This window comes from Pleurodeles waltl, chromosome 2_2 (assembly GCF_031143425.1).
Source record: "Pleurodeles waltl isolate 20211129_DDA chromosome 2_2, aPleWal1.hap1.20221129, whole genome shotgun sequence".
NCBI classification, from domain to species: Eukaryota; Metazoa; Chordata; class Amphibia; order Caudata; family Salamandridae; genus Pleurodeles; species Pleurodeles waltl.
The window spans coordinates 1145462828-1145484383 of record NC_090439.1 but is presented as its reverse complement, the minus strand read 5'-3'; the positions used below and the strand labels follow the sequence as shown (position 1 = coordinate 1145484383).

At 47.4% G+C, this 21556-nt stretch overlaps 1 protein-coding gene across 1 annotated transcript in view; it reads left to right on the top strand.

The window, feature by feature from the left end:
* LOC138274853 (glutathione synthetase-like) overlaps positions 1-21345 on the top strand; it is a 186661-nt gene extending 165316 nt beyond the window's left edge. The window contains exon 13 of the mRNA XM_069219019.1: positions 21126-21345. Within this exon, the coding sequence (XP_069075120.1) occupies positions 21126-21255 (130 nt within the window). The 3' untranslated portion in view covers positions 21256-21345. The remainder of the gene's footprint in view (positions 1-21125) is intronic.
* Positions 21346-21556: the final 211 nt, after the last annotated feature.

The window sequence follows — 21556 nt, the reverse complement described above, 5'->3', positions numbered from 1 at the left end:
TTCTCCCTCCTCTGGAGCTTCTTCTGACTCTACCTCTTGGGCCTCAGCCCATGCTGTCAGGGATGTGATCAGGATTTGCTTCCTGAGTTCTGTGGTTGCAGGCAACCCTCTTTCAATACATAACCCCCTAAGCTGGACTACTGTCAGTGTGGGTAGGCTAGCCAGATCAAGCTCCATGGTTCCCTAGTTTTGTGTCAACAAAAACTTTTTGCAAAAATTGGAAACAAGAATTTAGAAAAATTACAAAAATTCAATAATTGAAATTAATCCAAATTAAAAATTAAAAACAATTTTTGCACTAGGACAATTTAAAGGACTTTTAATTTGTTTTACCTAAAACTGTAACGTGATATTGAACACAAGTACAGGATCCCGTCGCTGCTTCCAATTATGTTGGAAAATGGGTTATTGGTAGGGCAGGTAGGTACCTACACCTAGCAACAAGCCACTAACCTCCACATAGGTACAGTTAGGTCTCAGTAAATTAATCCCAGCTCAACCCTTGGTAGCTTAGCAACGAGCGTCAAGGCTTAACTTAGGAGACAAAGTGTAAAGCATTCAAATATCACAAAACAGTAATTAAATAAAACACAGGAAACAGTTTAAAAATCCAAAACCAATTTATAAAAATAGTTTATATTTTTATCTTTAAAATGACACAAAAACGATTAAAATCGGTTCAGGGGAACCGGAGATATGAATTTTTAAAGAATTATTACTTTTCTAGCGCTTAGAAACAAAAAGCGCCAATCGGGTCATCTGGTTGCACCTCGACCGGGGCAAAGTCAAACTTTCAGGCCGACCGCGATGGAGCCCTGCTCGGCTACAGGTCGCGGGAGGCCTCGGTTAAAAAGTTACCTTCTGACTTAGTCTTTATTTTGAAGTTTTTCTTCACCAGGACGATCCTGCCAGTTGAATCCGACCTCCTGGAGCCCTTGTCCGGATACGCGATGTGGGTTTCCTCGGTGGAGACTTTTACCTTCGGACTTAGTCGTTTTTTCGAGATGAAAATCCTTCGACCGGGGTAAACCTGGATCTTGATCCGACGTCCATGGAGCCCTTCTCGGATACGATGGCTGGGAGGTCCCGGTCAACTTTTTACGTTCGGACTTAGTCTCTTTTTTGGATGTTTTTCTTTACCGGGACGAACCACGAAGTCAGGCCGGGTCGCGGTTGAGGCAAGCCGGCTAGAATTTCTGCGGCGGGTCGGTCCCTCTCTGGAGCTTTTTTCCAAAAATTCTCAAATCTTTTCCAAACTTCTGGGGCTTCACCCAGAGGTTCTTTTAAGGTTCTTTTGGGGTCCACAGCTCACCCCAAGGGTCCAGAAGTTCTGTGATGGTCCTTGGGGGTGCGGACTTCAACTCCCAGAATGCACCTGGCGCAAACTCCTTTTGGCCACTGGACAGTGGTCAGCTGGTCGCTTTCTTCAGGAGTTGGTGCAGGGGACTCTGGTTTAGCAATTTTTCACCTGTAGCAAACAGGGAGTCCCTCCTTGAACCAGTTGAAGCCAGGCAAAGTCCTTCTTGTGGTGAAGCCCAAGTGTGCAGCTGGTGCAGTCCTTCTGAGTGCAGAGTCCAGGTGCAGGCCAGGGGTCCAGCAGGGCAGTCCTTCTTCTCCTTGTAGTTCTTTCTTCTTGAAATTTGGTGGGGATCTGAGGCGTGGGTGCAGGTCTGCCAGTTTTATCCTTGCTCCTGGGTGAAAAGCAGGGGGGCCCTGGTTCTCCAATCAGGGACAGGGTCGTCCCCCTGTGATGACCACTTCCTGGGAAGTGTGGCAAAAATCCATCCCAGAAGGCAACAGTCTCTAAAAATCCAACATGGATGAATCTGATTTTTAGAGGTTACATCTGGCTGAGCCCACCCACTGGTGTGGCTAAAAATCATAAACACACCCCTCTCCTGCCCTCTCCTAATCTAATCAAGGGGGCACCTAATTGTCTGGGGTTGCAGGATGTGGGGGTGTTGCTGGGTGCTGCAAATGTCCTTCTTTGCCTTTGAAGACCAGTTTGGCAGCCCTCCCCCTTCCTGCCTCACCATCTGCTGAGGGGAGATTCTCTCCCCCAAGCACATTCCTTTGTGTGAAGCCAGGCCACTTCACACCTAATCAAGGCAGCCTGGCAGAAGCTGCTGCAGGCTGGCCAATCAGAGCACAGCAGCAAAAACAATGCAGAGCTGAAATTGGCAACTTTTTAGGTAAAGTCTAAACTTTTTACCTGGACAAGTTATATTAAATCCAACAACTGGAAGTTGTGGGATTTATTACAACAATCAATTTGATACCAAATTCTTGGTATGTAACATTTAAGGAGACTTTAAAATTTAAAATAAAGTCTGCCCATTCTAGCCTATGAAGGCCATTTACTTCAATGAGGGAAAAACGAATTTGGCTGTTTTTACCTCACCAGGGCTTATAAATCTATGTTTATAAAGTCCCTGCTTATAGTTACATGGCACCCAGCCCTAGGGGCACATAGGGCACACCTTAGGGGTGACTTATATGTAAAAATAAGGTAGTTTAAGACTTTGGAAGTACCTTTAATTCCAAAGTCGAATTTGCATATAACTTTAATTTAAAAGCAGCCAGCAAGGCAGGCTTGCTTTTAAAATGACACTGGGCACCTCAGCAATGCACCTAGGTGTGCACCACCTATGCTGTGGTCCCTAAACCTACATGCCCTACCATATACTAGGGACTTATAGGTTGGTTAACTTAGCCAATTATAATTAGCCTAATTTGCATATCCATTTTACACAGAGCACAGGCCCTGGGACTGGTTAGCAGTACCCAGGGCACCATCAAAGTCAGGAAAACACCAGTAAAAAGAGGAAAATGGGGGCAAAAAGTTATGGGGCCTCTGCAATCAGCCCTGTTTTCTCACACAACCCCCCCCCCAGCCCATACGCCCAGGAGACTCAGCCCAACCCTGGGAGAGTCTTCCTGGCTTGTTAGGCGAGGAAGACATTGAAGAAAACTGGCTGTCCCTTTGCAGGGCCTACTCTGCCTTATATCCTCCTGTCAGGGTCACTCCCTATGGGTAGTGAAGCCATCCCAACAGTAAAAGGACCCAACTCAAACTGAAACTTTCCTCTAGGGGGTCTTCCTCCTTTCTCTCTGCCAACTTGGGTAGTGAGGTGCACACCTCCCCTACTCCAAACTTTGCTAGGGCAACACCTAGCTTACCCAAAGAGGTCACCCAACACTTGAGCAACCCCACCATGACCAACAGGGTCAGGGGGCCTACTTTGCTATTGGCCTGGGGTCTGCCTCCCAGGCCAAGTACATTGCTGCCAGGAAGGCTAGCACCCAGCAGAGGCTACTGATAGCTGTCAGTACCCAGAACCACACCCTAAGCTCTCCACTGACAGGTGGCTGAGCTGCTTTAGGGGCATCTTTGGGGTCCTGGCACCCCTCTTGCTGTCTAGAGTGGGGGGCTACCACCTCCTGTGGCAGACACCCTACTTCCACTCTCCCTTCTGTCAGTGCAGGGGCAACACCTTGCATCTGGACAGCTGCCTGACTACTCAGGACTTCCTTGGGGTCAGGTGAGGCCTCACCAGTGCCAACTCTGGGCTCCCCCCCTACTGGGGCAGAAGGCCCTTGGCTCCCTGGAACTCTCTTTAAGAGTGGCCTACCCTTCCTTTTCTTCTTTCCTTTTCTTGGGGACCCCTGTCTCCTAACTGTAGGGACTGACTCCCCAGGACTTTGGGTTGGGGGGGCGCCCTGGGCGACCACCCCATCTGTGACCAGACTCACCTCTGGGAGGTCATTGCCCAGGATACAATCTAGGGGAAGGTCAGCACTGACTACCACCCTAATCCAGTCAAGGATACCCTCCCTCTCTAGGGGCACTATGGCTACAGGTTTGGAGGTGACCTCCCCTGTGGCTATCCTGACTTTCTTTGTCTTTCCTGGGACATACATGTCTGGGGTCACTAACCGGTCACTCACTATAGTGTGACTGGCACAGGTGTCTCTCAGGCCAGTGGTAGGGATCCCATTCACTTGAATGTGGTGGAAGTGCCTACTCCCACCCTCAGGGATCACCAGCTTACCATCTGGTCCTGTCTCCCAGCACAATGCTAGGAGGACTTCATCATCTGAGGAATCCTCCTCTATGGCTACACTGGACAGCCCAGTGCTAACCACCTTCCTTGGACAGGCTGCATCTCCTCTGAAGTGACCTGTCTGCTGACAGTCAAAGCAAGCCCTACTGTCCAAGAGTTTTTTTAACCCTGGGTCTCCCTGTCTCTGCTTGTCAGAGTGGGAGTGGGATTTACTCTCCTCCTTCTTAGGGTTCTGGGGTACAGAGGGAGTCTCTGTGGTGGGCTTACCACCTCCCTCCTTAGGTTTTTGGGGACCTGTCCCCCCCTTCTTGGAGTCTCCCCCCTGGGACTTGACAACCACCCTGGTTCTCAACCACTCATCAGCTGCCTCCCCTAGCTCTCTAGGGTTGGTCTGCTTAGAGTCCACTAGATGCTGGCGTAACCTTTCTTGGATACAATTGGTCAAGATGTGCTCTCTCATGATCAGATTGTATAACCCCTCATAAGTATCTACTTTGTTACCAATAATCCAGCCCTCTAGTGCCTTTAGTGAAATGTCCACAAAGTCAACCCAAGACTGGGTACTGACCTTCTGGGTGTCCCTGAACTTCATTCTATATTGCTCTGGGGTCAGACCAAACTTCTTGGCTAAGCACCTCTTCATACTAGGGTATGAATCTGCCTCCTCCCCCCTTAAGGTCAGAAGCCTATCCCTCCCTGAGTTGGGGACCAACTCCCACAAAAGGGAACCCCAGTATTGAGGCCTAACCCTTCTCATTTGGAGTGCCCTCTCAAAGGCCCCCAGCCACTTATCTATGTCATCCCCCTCTACATAAGCAGGAACTACCCCCTTGGGTAATCTGGGGCAAACTCCCCCACCCATGGACACCTCAGCTTCTTTATCGCTGCTTCCATCTCTTTTCTCTTTGTATGCCCACTTTTTCTTTTCTAGGGACAGCTTCTCTGCTTCCAAAGCTATGTATGCTAGCTGGGCCTCCAGCTCTCTTTCTCTGATGGATGGGTTCTCTCCTCCTGAAAGGACCCCCTTCCCACCACTAGCTTTGGATCTGCCCCCAGTGACTGTGTTTACTGAGGACCGTTCTTCCTCATCCTCACTTGGGCTCAGATGCCTTCCCTCCCCTGAGTGGTTAGAGCTTGCATCCTCCCTTCTTTCTCCCTCCTCTGGAGCTTCTTCTGACTCTACCTCTTGGGCCTCAGCCCATGCTGTCAGGGATGTGATCAGGATTTGCTTCCTGAGTTCTGTGGTTGCAGGCAACCCTCTTTCAATACATAACCCCCTAAGCTGGACTACTGTCAGTGTGGGTAGGCTAGCCAGATCAAGCTCCATGGTTCCCTAGTTTTGTGTCAACAAAAACTTTTTGCAAAAATTGGAAACAAGAATTTAGAAAAATTACAAAAATTCAATAATTGAAATTAATCCAAATTAAAAATTAAAAACAATTTTTGCACTAGGACAATTTAAAGGACTTTTAATTTGTTTTACCTAAAACTGTAACGTGATATTGAACACAAGTACAGGATCCCGTCGCTGCTTCCAATTATGTTGGAAAATGGGTTATTGGTAGGGCAGGTAGGTACCTACACCTAGCAACAAGCCACTAACCTCCACATAGGTACAGTTAGGTCTCAGTAAATTAATCCCAGCTCAACCCTTGGTAGCTTGGCAACGAGCGTCAAGGCTTAACTTAGGAGACAAAGTGTAAAGCATTCAAATATCACAAAACAGTAATTAAATAAAACACAGGAAACAGTTTAAAAATCCAAAACCAATTTATAAAAATAGTTTATATTTTTATCTTTAAAATGACACAAAAACGATTAAAATCGGTTCAGGGGAACCGGAGATATGAATTTTTAAAGAATTATTACTTTTCTAGCGCTTAGAAACAAAATGCGCCAATCGGGTCATCTGGTTGCACCTCGACCGGGGCAAAGTCAAACTTTCAGGCTGACCGCGATGGAGCCCTGCTCGGCTACAGGTCGCGGGAGGCCTCGGTTAAAAAGTTACCTTCTGACTTAGTCTTTATTTTGAAGTTTTTCTTCACCGGGACGAACCTGCCAGTTGAATCCGACCTCCTGGAGCCCTTGTCCGGATACGCGATGTGGGTTTCCTCTGTGGAGACTTTTACCTTCGGACTTAGTCATTTTTTCGAGATGAAAATCCTTCGACCGGGGTAAACCTGGATCTTGATCCGACGTCCATGGAGCCCTTCTCGGATACGATGGCTGGGAGGTCCCGGTCAACTTTTTACGTTCGGACTTAGTCTCTTTTTTGGATGTTTTTCTTTACCGGGACGAACCACGAAGTCAGGCCGGGTCGCGGTTGAGGCAAGCCGGCTAGAATTTCTGCGGCGGGTCGGTCCCTCTCTGGAGCTTTTTTCCAAAAATTCTCAAATCTTTTCCAAACTTCTGGGGCTTTACCCAGAGGTTCTTTTAAGGTTCTTTTGGGGTCCACAGCTCACCCCAAGGGTCCAGAAGTTCTGTGATGGTCCTTGGGGGGCGCGGACTTCAACTCCCAGAATGCACCTGGCGCAAACTCCTTTTTGGCCACTGGACAGTGGTCAGCTGGTCGCTTTCTTCAGGAGTTGGTGCAGGGGACTCTGGTTTAGCAATTTTTCACCTGTACCAAACAGGGAGTCCCTCCTTGAACCAGTTGAAGCCAGGCAAAGTCCTTCTTGTGGTGAAGCCCAAGTGTGCAGCTGGTGCAGTCCTTCTGAGTGCAGGGTCCAGGTGCAGGCCAGGGGTCCAGCAGGGCAGTCCTTCTTCTTCTTTAGTTCCTTTCTTGTTGAATTCTGGAGGGGATCTGAGGCGTGGGTGCAGGTCTGCCAGTTTTATCCTTGCTCCTGGGTGAAAAGCAGGGGGGCCCTGGTTCTCCAATCAGGGACAGGGTCGTCCCCCTGTGATGACCACTTCCTGGGAAGTGTGGCAAAAATCCATCCCAGAAGGCAACAGTCTCTAAAAATCCAACATGGATGAATCTGATTTTTGGAGGTTACATCTGGCTGAGCCCACCCACTGGTGTGGCTAAAAATCATAAACACACCCCTCTCCTGCCCTCTCCTAATCTAATCAAGGGGGCACCTAATTGTCTGGGGTTGCAGGATGTGGGGGTGTTGCTGGGTGCTGCAAATGTCCTTCTCTGCCTTTGAAGACCAGTTTGGCAGCCCTCCCCCTTCCTGCCTCACCATCTGCTGAGGGGAGATTCTCTCCCCCAAGCACATTCCTTTGTGTGAAGCCAGGCCACTTCACACCTAATCAAGGCAGCCTGGCAGAAGCTGCTGCAGGCTGGCCAATCAGAGCACAGCAGCAAAAACAATGCAGAGCTGAAATTGGCAACTTTTTAGGTAAAGTCTAAACTTTTTACCTGGACAAGTTATATTAAATCCAACAACTGGAAGTTGTGGGATTTATTACAACAATCAATTTGATACCAAATTCTTGGTATGTAACATTTAAGGAGACTTTAAAATTTAAAATAAAGTCTGCCCATTCTAGAATATGAAGGCCATTTACTTCAATGAGGGAAAAACAAATTTGGCTGTTTTTACCTCACCAGGGCTTATAAATCTATTTTTATAAAGTCCCTGCTTATAGTTACATGGCACCCAGCCCTAGGGGCACATAGGGCACACCTTAGGGGTGACTTATATGTAAAAATAAGGTAGTTTAAGACTTTGGAAGTACCTTTAATTCCAAAGTCGAATTTGCATATAACTTTAATTTAAAAGCAGCCAGCAAGGCAGGCTTGCTTTTAAAATGACACTGGGCACCTCAGCAATGCACCTAGGTGTGCACCACCTATGCTGTGGTCCCTAAACCTACATGCCCTACCATATACTAGGGACTTATAGGTTGGTTAACTTAGCCAATTATAATTAGCCTAATTTGCATATCCATTTTACACAGAGCACAGGCCCTGGGACTGGTTAGCAGTACCCAGGGCACCATCAAAGTCAGGAAAACACCAGTAAAAAGAGGAAAATGGGGGCAAAAAGTTATGGGGCCTCTGCAATCAGCCCTGTTTTCTCACACAACCCCCCCCCCCCAGCCCACACGCCCAGGAGACTCAGCCCAACCCTGGGAGAGTCTTCCTGGCTTGTTAGGCGAGGAAGACATTGAAGAAAACTGGCTGTCCCTTTGCAGGGCCTACTCTGCCTTATATCCTCCTGTCAGGGTCACTCCCTATGGGTAGTGAAGCCATCCCAACAGTAAAAGGACCCAACTCAAACTGAAACTTTCCTATAGGGGGTCTTCCTCCTTTCTCTCTGCCAACTTGGGTAGTGAGGTGCCCACCTCCCCTACTCCAAACTTTGCTAGGGCAACACCTAGCTTACCCAAAGAGGTCACCCAACACTTGAGCAACCCCACCATGACCAACAGGGTCAGGGGGCCTACTTTGCTATTGGCCTTGGGGTCTGCCTCCCAGGCCAAGTACATTGCTGCCAGGAAGGCTACCACCCAGCAGAGGCTACTGACAGCTGTCAGTACCCAGAACCACACCCTAAGCTCTCCACTGACAGGTGGCTGAGCTGCTTTAGGGGCATCTTTGGGGTCCTGGCACCCCTCTTGCTGTCTAGAGTGGGGGGCTACCACCTCCTGTGGCAGACACCCTCCTTCCACTCTCCCTTCTGTCAGTGCAGGGGCAACACCTTCCATCTGGACAGCTGCCTGACTACTCAGGACTTCCTTGGGGTCAGGTGAGGCCTCACCAGTGCCAACTCTGGGCTCCCCCCCTACTGGGGCAGAAGGCCCTTGGCTCCCTGGAACTCTCTTTAAGAATGGCCTACCCTTCCTTTTCTTCTTTCCTTTTCTTGGGGACCCATGTCTCCTAACTGTAGGGACTGACTCCCCAGGACTTTGGGTTTGGGTGGGCGCCCTGGGCGACCACCCCATCTGTGACCAGACTCACCTCTGGGAGGTCATTGCCCAGGATACAATCTAGGGGAAGGTCAGCACTGACTACCACCCTAATCCAGTCAAGGATACCCTCCCTCTCTAGGGGCACTATGGCTACAGGTTTGGAGGTGACCTCCCCTGTGGCTATCCTGACTTTCTTTGTCTTTCCTGGGACATACATGTCTGGGGTCACTAACCGGTCACTCACTATAGTGTGACTGGCACAGGTGTCTCTCAGGCCAGTGGTAGGGATCCCATTCACTTGAATGTGGTGGAAATGCCTACTCCCACCCTCAGGGATCACCAGCTTACCATCTGGTCCTGTCTCCCAGCACAATGCTAGGAGGACTTCATCATCTGAGGAATCCTCCTCTATGGCTACACTGGACAGCCCAGTGCTAACCACCTTCCTTGGACAGGCTGCATCTCCTCTGAAGTGACCTGTCTGCTGACAGTCAAAGCAAGCCCTACTGTCCAAGAGTTTTTTTAACCCTGGGTCTCCCTGTCTCTGCTTGTCAGAGTGGGAGTGGGATTTACTCTCCTCCTTCTTAGGGTTCTGGGGTACAGAGGGAGTCTCTGTGGTGGGCTTACCACCTCCCTCCTTAGGTTTTTGGGGACCTGTCCCCCCCTTCTTGGAGTCTCCCCCCTGGGACTTGACAACCACCCTGGTTCTCAACCACTCATCAGCTGCCTCCCCTAGCTCTCTAGGGTTGGTCTGCTTAGAGTCCACTAGATGCTGGCGTAACCTTTCTTGGATACAATTGGTCAAGATGTGCTCTCTCATGATCAGATTGTATAACCCCTCATAAGTATCTACTTTGTTACCAATAATCCAGCCCTCTAGTGCCTTTAGTGAAATGTCCACAAAGTCAACCCAAGACTGGGTACTGACCTTCTGGGTGTCCCTGAACTTCATTCTATATTGCTCTGGGGTCAGACCAAACTTCTTGGCTAAGCACCTCTTCATACTAGGGTATGAATCTGCCTCCTCCCCCCTTAAGGTCAGAAGCCTATCCCTCCCTGAGTTGGGGACCAACTCCCACAAAAGGGAACCCCAGTATTGAGGCCTAACCCTTCTCATTTGGAGTGCCCTCTCAAAGGCCCCCAGCCACTTATCTATGTCATCCCCCTCTACATAAGCAGGAACTACCCCCTTGGGTAATCTGGGGCAAACTCCCCCACCCATGGACACCTCAGCTTCTTTATCGCTGCTTCCATCTCTTTTCTCTTTGTATGCCCACTTTTTCTTTTCTAGGGCCAGCTTCTCTGCTTCCAAAGCTATGTATGCTAGCTGGGCCTCCAGCTCTCTTTCTCTGATGGATGGGTTCTCTCCTCCTGAAAGGACCCCCTTCCCACCACTAGCTTTGGATCTGCCCCTAGTGACTGTGTTTACTGAGGACCGTTCTTCCTCAACCTCACTTGGGCTCAGATGCCTTCCCTCCCCTGAGTGGTTAGAGCTTGCATCCTCCCTTCTTTCTCCCTCCTCTGGAGCTTCTTCTGACTCTACCTCTTGGGCCTCAACCCATGCTGTCAGGGATGTGATCAGGATTTGCTTCCTGAGTTCTGTGGTTGCAGGCAACCCTCTTTCAATACATAACCCCCTAAGCTGGACTACTGTCAGTGTGGGTAGGCTAGCCAGATCAAGCTCCATGGTTCCCTAGTTTTGTGTCAACAAAAACTTTTTGCAAAAATTGGAAACAAGAATTTAGAAAAATTACAAAAATTCAATAATTGAAATTAATCCAAATTAAAAATTAAAAACAATTTTTGCACTAGGACAATTTAAAGGACTTTTAATTTGTTTTACCTAAAACTGTAACGTGATATTGAACACAAGTACAGGATCCCGTCGCTGCTTCCAATTATGTTGGAAAATGGGTTTTTGGTAGGGCAGGTAGGTACCTACACCTAGCAACAAGCCACTAACCTCCACATAGGTACAGTTAGGTCTCAGTAAATTAATCCCAGCTCAACCCTTGGTAGCTTGGCAACGAGCGTCAAGGCTTAACTTAGGAGACAAAGTGTAAAGCATTCAAATATCACAAAACAGTAATTAAATAAAACACAGGAAACAGTTTAAAAATCCAAAACCAATTTATAAAAATAGTTTATATTTTTATCTTTAAAATGACACAAAAACGATTAAAATCGGTTCAGGGGAACCGGAGATATGAATTTTTAAAGAATTATTACTTTTCTAGCGCTTAGAAACAAAAAGCGCCAATCGGGTCATCTGGTTGCACCTCGACCGGGGCAAAGTCAAACTTTCAGGCCGACCGCGATGGAGCCCTGCTCGGCTACAGGTCGCGGGAGGCCTCGGTTAAAAAGTTACCTTCTGACTTAGTCTTTATTTTGAAGTTTTTCTTCACCAGGACGATCCTGCCAGTTGAATCCGACCTCCTGGAGCCCTTGTCCGGATACGCGATGTGGGTTTCCTCGGTGGAGACTTTTACCTTCGGACTTAGTCGTTTTTTCGAGATGAAAATCCTTCGACCGGGGTAAACCTGGATCTTGATCCGACGTCCATGGAGCCCTTCTCGGATACGATGGCTGGGAGGTCCCGGTCAACTTTTTACGTTCGGACTTAGTCTCTTTTTTGGATGTTTTTCTTTACCGGGACGAACCACGAAGTCAGGCCGGGTCGCGGTTGAGGCAAGCCGGCTAGAATTTCTGCGGCGGGTCGGTCCCTCTCTGGAGCTTTTTTCCAAAAATTCTCAAATCTTTTCCAAACTTCTGGGGCTTCACCCAGAGGTTCTTTTAAGGTTCTTTTGGGGTCCACAGCTCACCCCAAGGGTCCAGAAGTTCTGTGATGGTCCTTGGGGGTGCGGACTTCAACTCCCAGAATGCACCTGGCGCAAACTCCTTTTGGCCACTGGACAGTGGTCAGCTGGTCGCTTTCTTCAGGAGTTGGTGCAGGGGACTCTGGTTTAGCAATTTTTCACCTGTAGCAAACAGGGAGTCCCTCCTTGAACCAGTTGAAGCCAGGCAAAGTCCTTCTTGTGGTGAAGCCCAAGTGTGCAGCTGGTGCAGTCCTTCTGAGTGCAGAGTCCAGGTGCAGGCCAGGGGTCCAGCAGGGCAGTCCTTCTTCTCCTTGTAGTTCTTTCTTCTTGAAATTTGGTGGGGATCTGAGGCGTGGGTGCAGGTCTGCCAGTTTTATCCTTGCTCCTGGGTGAAAAGCAGGGGGGCCCTGGTTCTCCAATCAGGGACAGGGTCGTCCCCCTGTGATGACCACTTCCTGGGAAGTGTGGCAAAAATCCATCCCAGAAGGCAACAGTCTCTAAAAATCCAACATGGATGAATCTGATTTTTGGAGGTTACATCTGGCTGAGCCCACCCACTGGTGTGGCTAAAAATCATAAACACACCCCTCTCCTGCCCTCTCCTAATCTAATCAAGGGGGCACCTAATTGTCTGGGGTTGCAGGATGTGGGGGTGTTGCTGGGTGCTGCAAATGTCCTTCTCTGCCTTTGAAGACCAGTTTGGCAGCCCTCCCCCTTCCTGCCTCACCATCTGCTGAGGGGAGATTCTCTCCCCCAAGCACATTCCTTTGTGTGAAGCCAGGCCACTTCACACCTAATCAAGGCAGCCTGGCAGAAGCTGCTGCAGGCTGGCCAATCAGAGCACAGCAGCAAAAACAATGCAGAGCTGAAATTGGCAACTTTTTAGGTAAAGTCTAAACTTTTTACCTGGACAAGTTATATTAAATCCAACAACTGGAAGTTGTGGGATTTATTACAACAATAAATTTGATACCAAATTCTTGGTATGTAACATTTAAGGAGACTTTAAAATTTAAAATAAAGTCTGCCCATTCTAGCCTATGAAGGCCATTTACTTCAATGAGGGAAAAACGAATTTGGCTGTTTTTACCTCACCAGGGCTTATAAATCTATTTTTATAAAGTCCCTGCTTATAGTTACATGGCACCCAGCCCTAGGGGCACATAGGGCACACCTTAGGGGTGACTTATATTTAAAAATAAGGTAGTTTAAGACTTTGGAAGTACCTTTAATTCCAAAGTCGAATTTGCATATAACTTTAATTTAAAAGCAGCCAGCAAGGCAGGCTTGCTTTTAAAATGACACTGGGCACCTCAGCAATGCACCTAGGTGTGCACCACCTATGCTGTGGTCCCTAAACCTACATGCCCTACCATATACTAGGGACTTATAGGTTGGTTAACTTAGCCAATTATAATTAGCCTAATTTGCATATCCATTTTACACAGAGCACAGGCCCTGGGACTGGTTAGCAGTACCCAGGGCACCATCAAAGTCAGGAAAACACCAGTAAAAAGAGGAAAATGGGGGCAAAAAGTTATGGGGCCTCTGCAATCAGCCCTGTTTTCTCACACAACCCCCCCCCCAGCCCACACGCCCAGGAGACTCAGCCCAACCCTGGGAGAGTCTTCCTGGCTTGTTAGGCGAGGAAGACATTGAAGAAAACTGGCTGTCCCTTTGCAGGGCCTACTCTGCCTTATATCCTCCTGTCAGGGTCACTCCCTATGGGTAGTGAAGCCATCCCAACAGTAAAAGGACCCAACTCAAACTGAAACTTTCCTCTAGGGGGTCTTCCTCCTTTCTCTCTGCTAACTTGGGTAGTGAGGTGCCCACCTCCCCTACTCCAAACTTTGCTAGGGCAACACCTAGCTTACCCAAAGAGGTCACCCAACACTTGAGCAACCCCACCATGACCAACAGGGTCAGGGGGCCTACTTTGCTATTGGCCTTGGGGTCTGCCTCCCAGGCCAAGTACATTGCTGCCAGGAAGGCTAGCACCCAGCAGAGGCTACTGACAGCTGTCAGTACCCAGAACCACACCCTAAGCTCTCCACTGACAGGTGGCTGAGCTGCTTTAGGGGCATCTTTGGGGTCCTGGCACCCCTCTTGCTGTCTAGAGTGGGGGGCTACCACCTCCTGTGGCAGACACCCTCCTTCCACTCTCCCTTCTGTCAGTGCAGGGGCAACACCTTGCATCTGGACAGCTGCCTGACTACTCAGGACTTCCTTGGGGTCAGGTGAGGCCTCACCAGTGCCAACTCTGGGCTCCCCCCCTACTGGGGCAGAAGGCCCTTGGCTCCCTGGAACTCTCTTTAAGAGTGGCCTACCCTTCCTTTTCTTCTTTCCTTTTCTTGGGGACCCCTGTCTCCTAACTGTAGGGACTGACTCCCCAGGACTTTGGGTTGGGGGGGCGCCCTGGGCGACCACCCCATCTGTGACCAGACTCACCTCTGGGAGGTCATTGCCCAGGATACAATCTAGGGGAAGGTCAGCACTGACTACCACCCTAATCCAGTCAAGGATACCCTCCCTCTCTAGGGGCACTATGGCTACAGGTTTGGAGGTGACCTCCCCTGTGGCTATCCTGACTTTCTTTGTCTTTCCTGGGACATACATGTCTGGGGTCACTAACCGGTCACTCACTATAGTGTGACTGGCACAGGTGTCTCTCAGGCCAGTGGTAGGGATCCCATTCACTTGAATGTGGTGGAAGTGCCTACTCCCACCCTCAGGGATCACCAGCTTACCATCTGGTCCTGTCTCCCAGCACAATGCTAGGAGGACTTCATCATCTGAGGAATCCTCCTCTATGGCTACACTGGACAGCCCAGTGCTAACCACCTTCCTTGGACAGGCTGCATCTCCTCTGAAGTGACCTGTCTGCTGACAGTCAAAGCAAGCCCTACTGTCCAAGAGTTTTTTTAACCCTGGGTCTCCCTGTCTCTGCTTGTCAGAGTGGGAGTGGGATTTACTCTCCTCCTTCTTAGGGTTCTGGGGTACAGAGGGAGTCTCTGTGGTGGGCTTACCACCTCCCTCCTTAGGTTTTTGGGGACCTGTCCCCCCCTTCTTGGAGTCTCCCCCCTGGGACTTGACAACCACCCTGGTTCTCAACCACTCATCAGCTGCCTCCCCTAGCTCTCTAGGGTTGGTCTGCTTAGAGTCCACTAGATGCTGGCGTAACCTTTCTTGGATACAATTGGTCAAGATGTGCTCTCTCATGATCAGATTGTATAACCCCTCATAAGTATCTACTTTGTTACCAATAATCCAGCCCTCTAGTGCCTTTAGTGAAATGTCCACAAAGTCAACCCAAGACTGGGTACTGACCTTCTGGGTGTCCCTGAACTTCATTCTATATTGCTCTGGGGTCAGACCAAACTTCTTGGCTAAGCACCTCTTCATACTAGGGTATGAATCTGCCTCCTCCCCCCTTAAGGTCAGAAGCCTATCCCTCCCTGAGTTGGGGACCAACTCCCACAAAAGGGAACCCCAGTATTGAGGCCTAACCCTTCTCATTTGGAGTGCCCTCTCAAAGGCCCCCAGCCACTTATCTATGTCATCCCCCTCTACATAAGCAGGAACTACCCCCTTGGGTAATCTGGGGCAAACTCCCCCACCCATGGACACCTCAGCTTCTTTATCGCTGCTTCCATCTCTTTTCTCTTTGTATGCCCACTTTTTCTTTTCTAGGGCCAGCTTCTCTGCTTCCAAAGCTATGTATGCTAGCTGGGCCTCCAGCTCTCTTTCTCTGATGGATGGGTTCTCTCCTCCTGAAAGGACCCCCTTCCCACCACTAGCTTTGGATCTGCCCCTAGTGACTGTGTTTACTGAGGACCGTTCTTCCTCATCCTCACTTGGGCTCAGATGCCTTCCCTCCCCTGAGTGGTTAGAGCTTGCATCCTCCCTTCTTTCTCCCTCCTCTGGAGCTTCTTCTGACTCTACCTCTTGGGCCTCAGCCCATGCTGTCAGGGATGTGATCAGGATTTGCTTCCTGAGTTCTGTGGTTGCAGGCAACCCTCTTTCAATACATAACCCCCTAAGCTGGACTACTGTCAGTGTGGGTAGGCTAGCCAGATCAAGCTCCATGGTTCCCTAGTTTTGTGTCAACAAAAACTTTTTGCAAAAATTGGAAACAAGAATTTTGAAAAATTACAAAAATTCAATAATTGAAATTAATCCAAATTAAAAATTAAAAACAATTTTTGCACTAGGACAATTTAAAGGACTTTTAATTTGTTTTACCTAAAACTGTAACGTGATATTGAACACAAGTACAGGATCCCGTCGCTGCTTCCAATTATGTTGGAAAATGGGTTATTGGTAGGGCAGGTAGGTACCTACACCTAGCAACAAGCCACTAACCTCCACATAGGTACAGTTAGGTCTCAGTAAATTAATCCCAGCTCAACCCTTGGTAGCTTGGCAACGAGCGTCAAGGCTTAATTTAGGAGACAAAGTGTAAAGCATTCAAATATCACAAAACAGTAATTAAATAAAACACAGGAAACAGTTTAAAAATCCAAAACCAATTTATAAAAATAGTTTATATTTTTATCTTTAAAATGACACAAAAACGATTAAAATCGGTTCAGGGGAACCGGAGATATGAATTTTTAAAGAATTATTACTTTTCTAGCGCTTAGAAACAAAAAGCGCCAATCGGGTCATCTGGTTGCACCTCGACCGGGGCAAAGTCAAACTTTCAGGCCGACCGCGATGGAGCCCTGCTCGGCTACAGGTCGCGGGAGGCCTCGGTTAAAAAGTTACCTTCTGACTTAGTCTTTATTTTGAAGTTTTTCTTCACCGGGACGAACCTGCCAGTTGAATCCGACCTCCTGGAGCCCTTGTCCGGATACGCGATGTGGGTTTCCTCGGTGGAGACTTTTACCTTCGGACTTAGTCGTTTTTTCGAGATGAAAATCCTTCGACCGGGGTAAACCTGGATCTTGATCCGACGTCCATGGAGCCCTTCTCGGATACGATGGCTGGGAGGTCCCGGTCAACTTTTTACGTTCGGACTTAGTCTCTTTTTTGGATGTTTTTCTTTACCGGGACGAACCACGAAGTCAGGCCGGGTCGCGGTTGAGGCAAGCCGGCTAGAATTTCTGCGGCGGGTCGGTCCCTCTCTGGAGCTTTTTTCCAAAAATTCTCAAATCTTTTCCAAACTTCTGGGGCTTCACCCAGAGGTTCTTTTAAGGTTCTTTTGGGGTCCACAGCTCACCCCAAGGGTCCAGAAGTTCTGTGATGGTCCTTGGGGGGTGCGGACTTCAACTCCCAGAATGCACCTGGCGCAAACTCCTTTTTGGCCACTGGACAGTGGTCAGCTGGTCGCTTTCTTCAGGAGTTGGTGCAGGGGACTCTGGTTTAGCAATTTTTCACCTGTAGCAAACAGGGAGTCCCTCCTTGAACCAGTTGAAGCCAGGCAAAGTCCTTCTTGTGGTGAAGCCCAAGTGTGCAGCTGGTGCAGTCCTTCTGAGTGCAGGGTCCAGGTGCAGGCCAGGGGTCCAGCAGGGCAGTCCTTCTTCTTCTTTAGTTCCTTTCTTGTTGAATTCTGGAGGGGATCTGAGGCGTGGGTGCAGGTCTGCCAGTTTTATCCTTGCTCCTGGGTGAAAAGCAGGGGGGCCCTGGTTCTCCAATCAGGGACAGGGTCGTCCCCCTGTGATGACCACTTCCTGGGAAGTGTGGCAAAAATCCATCCCAGAAGGCAACAGTCTCTAAAAATCCAACATGGATGAATCTGATTTTTGGAGGTTACATCTGGCTGAGCCCACCCACTGGTGTGGCTAAAAATCATAAACACACCCCTCTCCTGCCCTCTCCTAATCTAATCAAGGGGGCACCTAATTGTCTGGGGTTGCAGGATGTGGGGGTGTTGCTGGGTGCTGCAAATGTCCTTCTCTGCCTTTGAAGACCAGTTTGGCAGCCCTCCCCCTTCCTGCCTCACCATCTGCTGAGGGGAGATTCTCTCCCCCAAGCACATTCCTTTGTGTGAAGCCAGGCCACTTCACACCTAATCAAGGCAGCCTGGCAGAAGCTGCTGCAGGCTGGCCAATCAGAGCACAGCAGCAAAAACAATGCAGAGCTGAAATTGGCAACTTTTTAGGTAAAGTCTAAACTTTTTACCTGGACAAGTTATATTAAATCCAACAACTGGAAGTTGTGGGATTTATTACAACAATCAATTTGATACCAAATTCTTGGTATGTAACATTTAAGGAGACTTTAAAATTTAAAATAAAGTCTGCCCATTCTAGCCTATGAAGGCCATTTACTTCAATGAGGGAAAAACGAATTTGGCTGTTTTTACCTCACCAGGGCTTATAAATCTATTTTTATAAAGTCCCTGCTTATAGTTACATGGCACCCAGCCCTAGGGGCACATAGGGCACACCTTAGGGGTGACTTATATGTAACAATAAGGTAGTTTAAGACTTTGGAAGTACCTTTAATTCCAAATTCGAATTTGCATATAACTTTAATTTCAAAGCAGCCAGCAAGGCAGGCTTGCTTTTAAAATGACACTGGGCACCTCAGCAATGCATCTAGGTGTGCACCACCTATGCTGTGGTCCCTAAACCTACATGCCCTACCATATACTAGGGACTTATAGGTTGGTTAACTTAGCCAATTATAATTAGCCTAATTTGCATATCCATTTTACACAGAGCACAGGCCCTGGGACTGGTTAGCAGTACCCAGGGCACCATCAAAGTCAGGAAAACACCAGTAAAAAGAGGAAAATGGGGGCAAAAAGTTATGGGGCCTCTGCAATCAGCCCTGTTTTCTCACACTATCTATCTATTTTCCTACACATTATTAACAGGTTTTCAAAAGAACTGTGTATTGCCTTTCAAATACTCAGAGTGATGGCAGGTGTGGAAAAATAGTGTGTTGTTTGGAAGGGAACGATTGAGTGCACTTGGGTAAGTAACCATAGCCAATAATCTTTAATCACAACCCTTGTGCTGTGTAAAGTTCACATGAAGGCAAATTTGAAAAGCTCCAGTTTCAAGAGATTCTTGACCCTTTTGTTGTTGTCTTACACCCTCAGGGTTAGGTGGAGGATGTTCATAAATTCTCAATCTTTACATATCCAGGTCTGCTCCATGCTTCATTCTCTTGAAGGATTAACAATTGGTCTGATGTGATATGAAGAGAGGAGGAAACAGTAGTCTAAGGGTGATATTAGGGAAAAATAGAGGTAAGAGAATTAGAATGTAGGCTATAGTAAAGTTGGAAAAACAAGGTGAGCGCAAAAGAAATAGAAGATCAATGGCAGTAGGTAGGTGGACATAAGAGGGAATTAGGGCATTAAGGTGATTGCAATACTGGTAGAAGTTGTTGTGAGGTGTCTAGGCATTAATTGCATATGTGATTAGTGATTTTGGAGACATGAACCTAGCTAATAGGGAAACAGAGCACTGTCCAATAGGAAAATGGTTACAATAGAGGTATGTGCAGTGCACAGGTATAGGCAAAGTAGGTTGTTAGAAGTTGCTGGTTGATGGGAACACATTTATTGAGAGGGAGTTGGAGAGAACTCACAGCTGTGTGGTGGTGGTGTAGGGGGAGAAAGGCTAGTTCGGTGGTGGGCCAGTATAAGAGGCCACCACTTTGAGATGGGGCCTCCTCACTTGCTTTACGGTGTGGCTTTAAGATGTAGGTTATTGAGTCCTTTCTCAAACTTTCTTAGTAATTCTTGAAAATGTATGTATGTTGCATTTATAACCTTTATTTCTTAGTATATACTTATTGCATTTCATCATTGTAGCAATCTTCTGTAACATTATTCATTTCTTGATATTTTCTTTAAGCCAATGTCACGGTGCGCTGCTGCCTTAAGATTTGGTCTTAATTTTAAGGCAGAGGCTTGCCGCGACCTGGAGAAATGGGCAGCAGATTTAAAAGATCATTGGGAAGCAATATCACTTAGCTAAGTGAATCCCCGACCTCTAAGTTGGCACAATCTCATATGAGCCTGTACACTGTGTGACCACTAGCAGTTAAGTATACTTTGAAGTTTCACCATTAGTAAGAGACCTGACGAATGCACGTGACCCCACAGTGACTGTGAAAGGTGTAAACCATATTGATGGTTAAAACAGAGGAATGATTGTCGTTTTCGTTAATCTTATATTTGGGGGGGACAATAGATTTATTCCTAATCCATGCTGACATATTTTTAGTAGCAGAATGGTGAACACTGGAAGGACTGCGGATCAAATGGAGATAGGTAGCATTAGAATTATACTTGGCAAATCCAACTTTTGAGTACTAACAATAATGGTTCACTGAGTAGTCAGCTCACATGCCTGGCTCCACAATTTCCCAATATGGGTCCACCAACCAGGAAGTAAACCCTGTGTTGACACACACCACTTATTGTGGGTGAGGATTGTTTGTTTAAAACTGCTATCACTTAAAACACCCCAGGGAAATATCCCATGGCCCATGATAGTCTGGGGGGAGCTGAGAACTCTACACTTGCTAATGTTTAGCACAGGCACTTGCACTCTGCATACAGCTGCATCAATCGACTACATGGAACTAAAATATCAAAATGTGAAAAGCTTATGCTCATGCAGAACCAAATTCATTTTGCCCCACAAAGTGCCACCTGTCCTCTGTCATGTATGCAAATGGGGTGTTACGGCATGGCACGAAACACACCTTGATTTTGCTACAAAGACAGATCAACTAAAGTAGTGTGACCTGGCTTTCTTTCAGATCCTAACACCAATGGAAACTATGTGCAAACAAAGGGAAAGCGGGACATCACATGATATTCCTATGTGCAACGCGTGACTTCAATGAAATCACATTACGCTGCTTACCATGGTGCTCGTGTTGAAATGTGCACTGGATAGTGTACCTCGATGACCATGAGTAAGATCTAGTGCAAAGCTTTTTCACTGGACCTTAGCATCATAGCCCAACCCTTAATGCTTTTTTGTGTGAGCACTGCCAATGACAACACTGGTCCGCAACTCCTAAAGATTGTTCGGACTATTTCATATTTTCATGCATGAAGATTGACCATTTTGGCCTAGAATTTGTTCTGATTATAAAATGTTTGGAGTAACGTAGTAGAATTCATCCTACTGTCCTTTCATGTCCAATTCACTAATGGAGGATTATTCATTTTGAACTAGGCCTTCTAAAAAAATGCAAGAGTAAAAGCTACACTATGGTTGATAACGTCTTTCTAGTGTAAACATTGTTCCTCTTGGGTTGCTTGGTTTGTAAAGAATTTTGGAGAGCTCTTCTTATCCAGTGCTGATGGGAAATTCTCAACGATACCTTGTGAAATGAGGTCGAACTACTGTATAAGAACATATGAAAGGAATTATAATACAGATGTAAGGTGGGTTTTCTTCTTTTCTAGGCAAGGTACAGACATGATTTTAAATGAGCAAGTTGGACATATTCTGCGTACGATGACGACGGAGCAGGCAGTCGGTGGAGTAGAGGAGTTCAAGGATATGCCTTACTTGGTGAACAGCTATAAAGGATAATGAGGCAGTAGTGTTGTACTGGGATTGTTAGGAGCAACAGTATTGTGTGTTAAAAAATGTTATAGTTGTAATAAAATTTAATAACTTGTAGTTGAGTGTTTACAAATAATGTATTTCATTGGGCATGTGTGGATGACTAATTAACTGATCTACATATGTAGGTTGACATATTAAAGTCTACAAAAAGTGATGGATGGAATGATTAAATTAATCTCAGCTACTGATAAGTACTCAGGCCGCATCCCAATCCATTGTTGTTTTGTGAACTATGCCACCTTAATTTCGACCCAGCTATATGCAA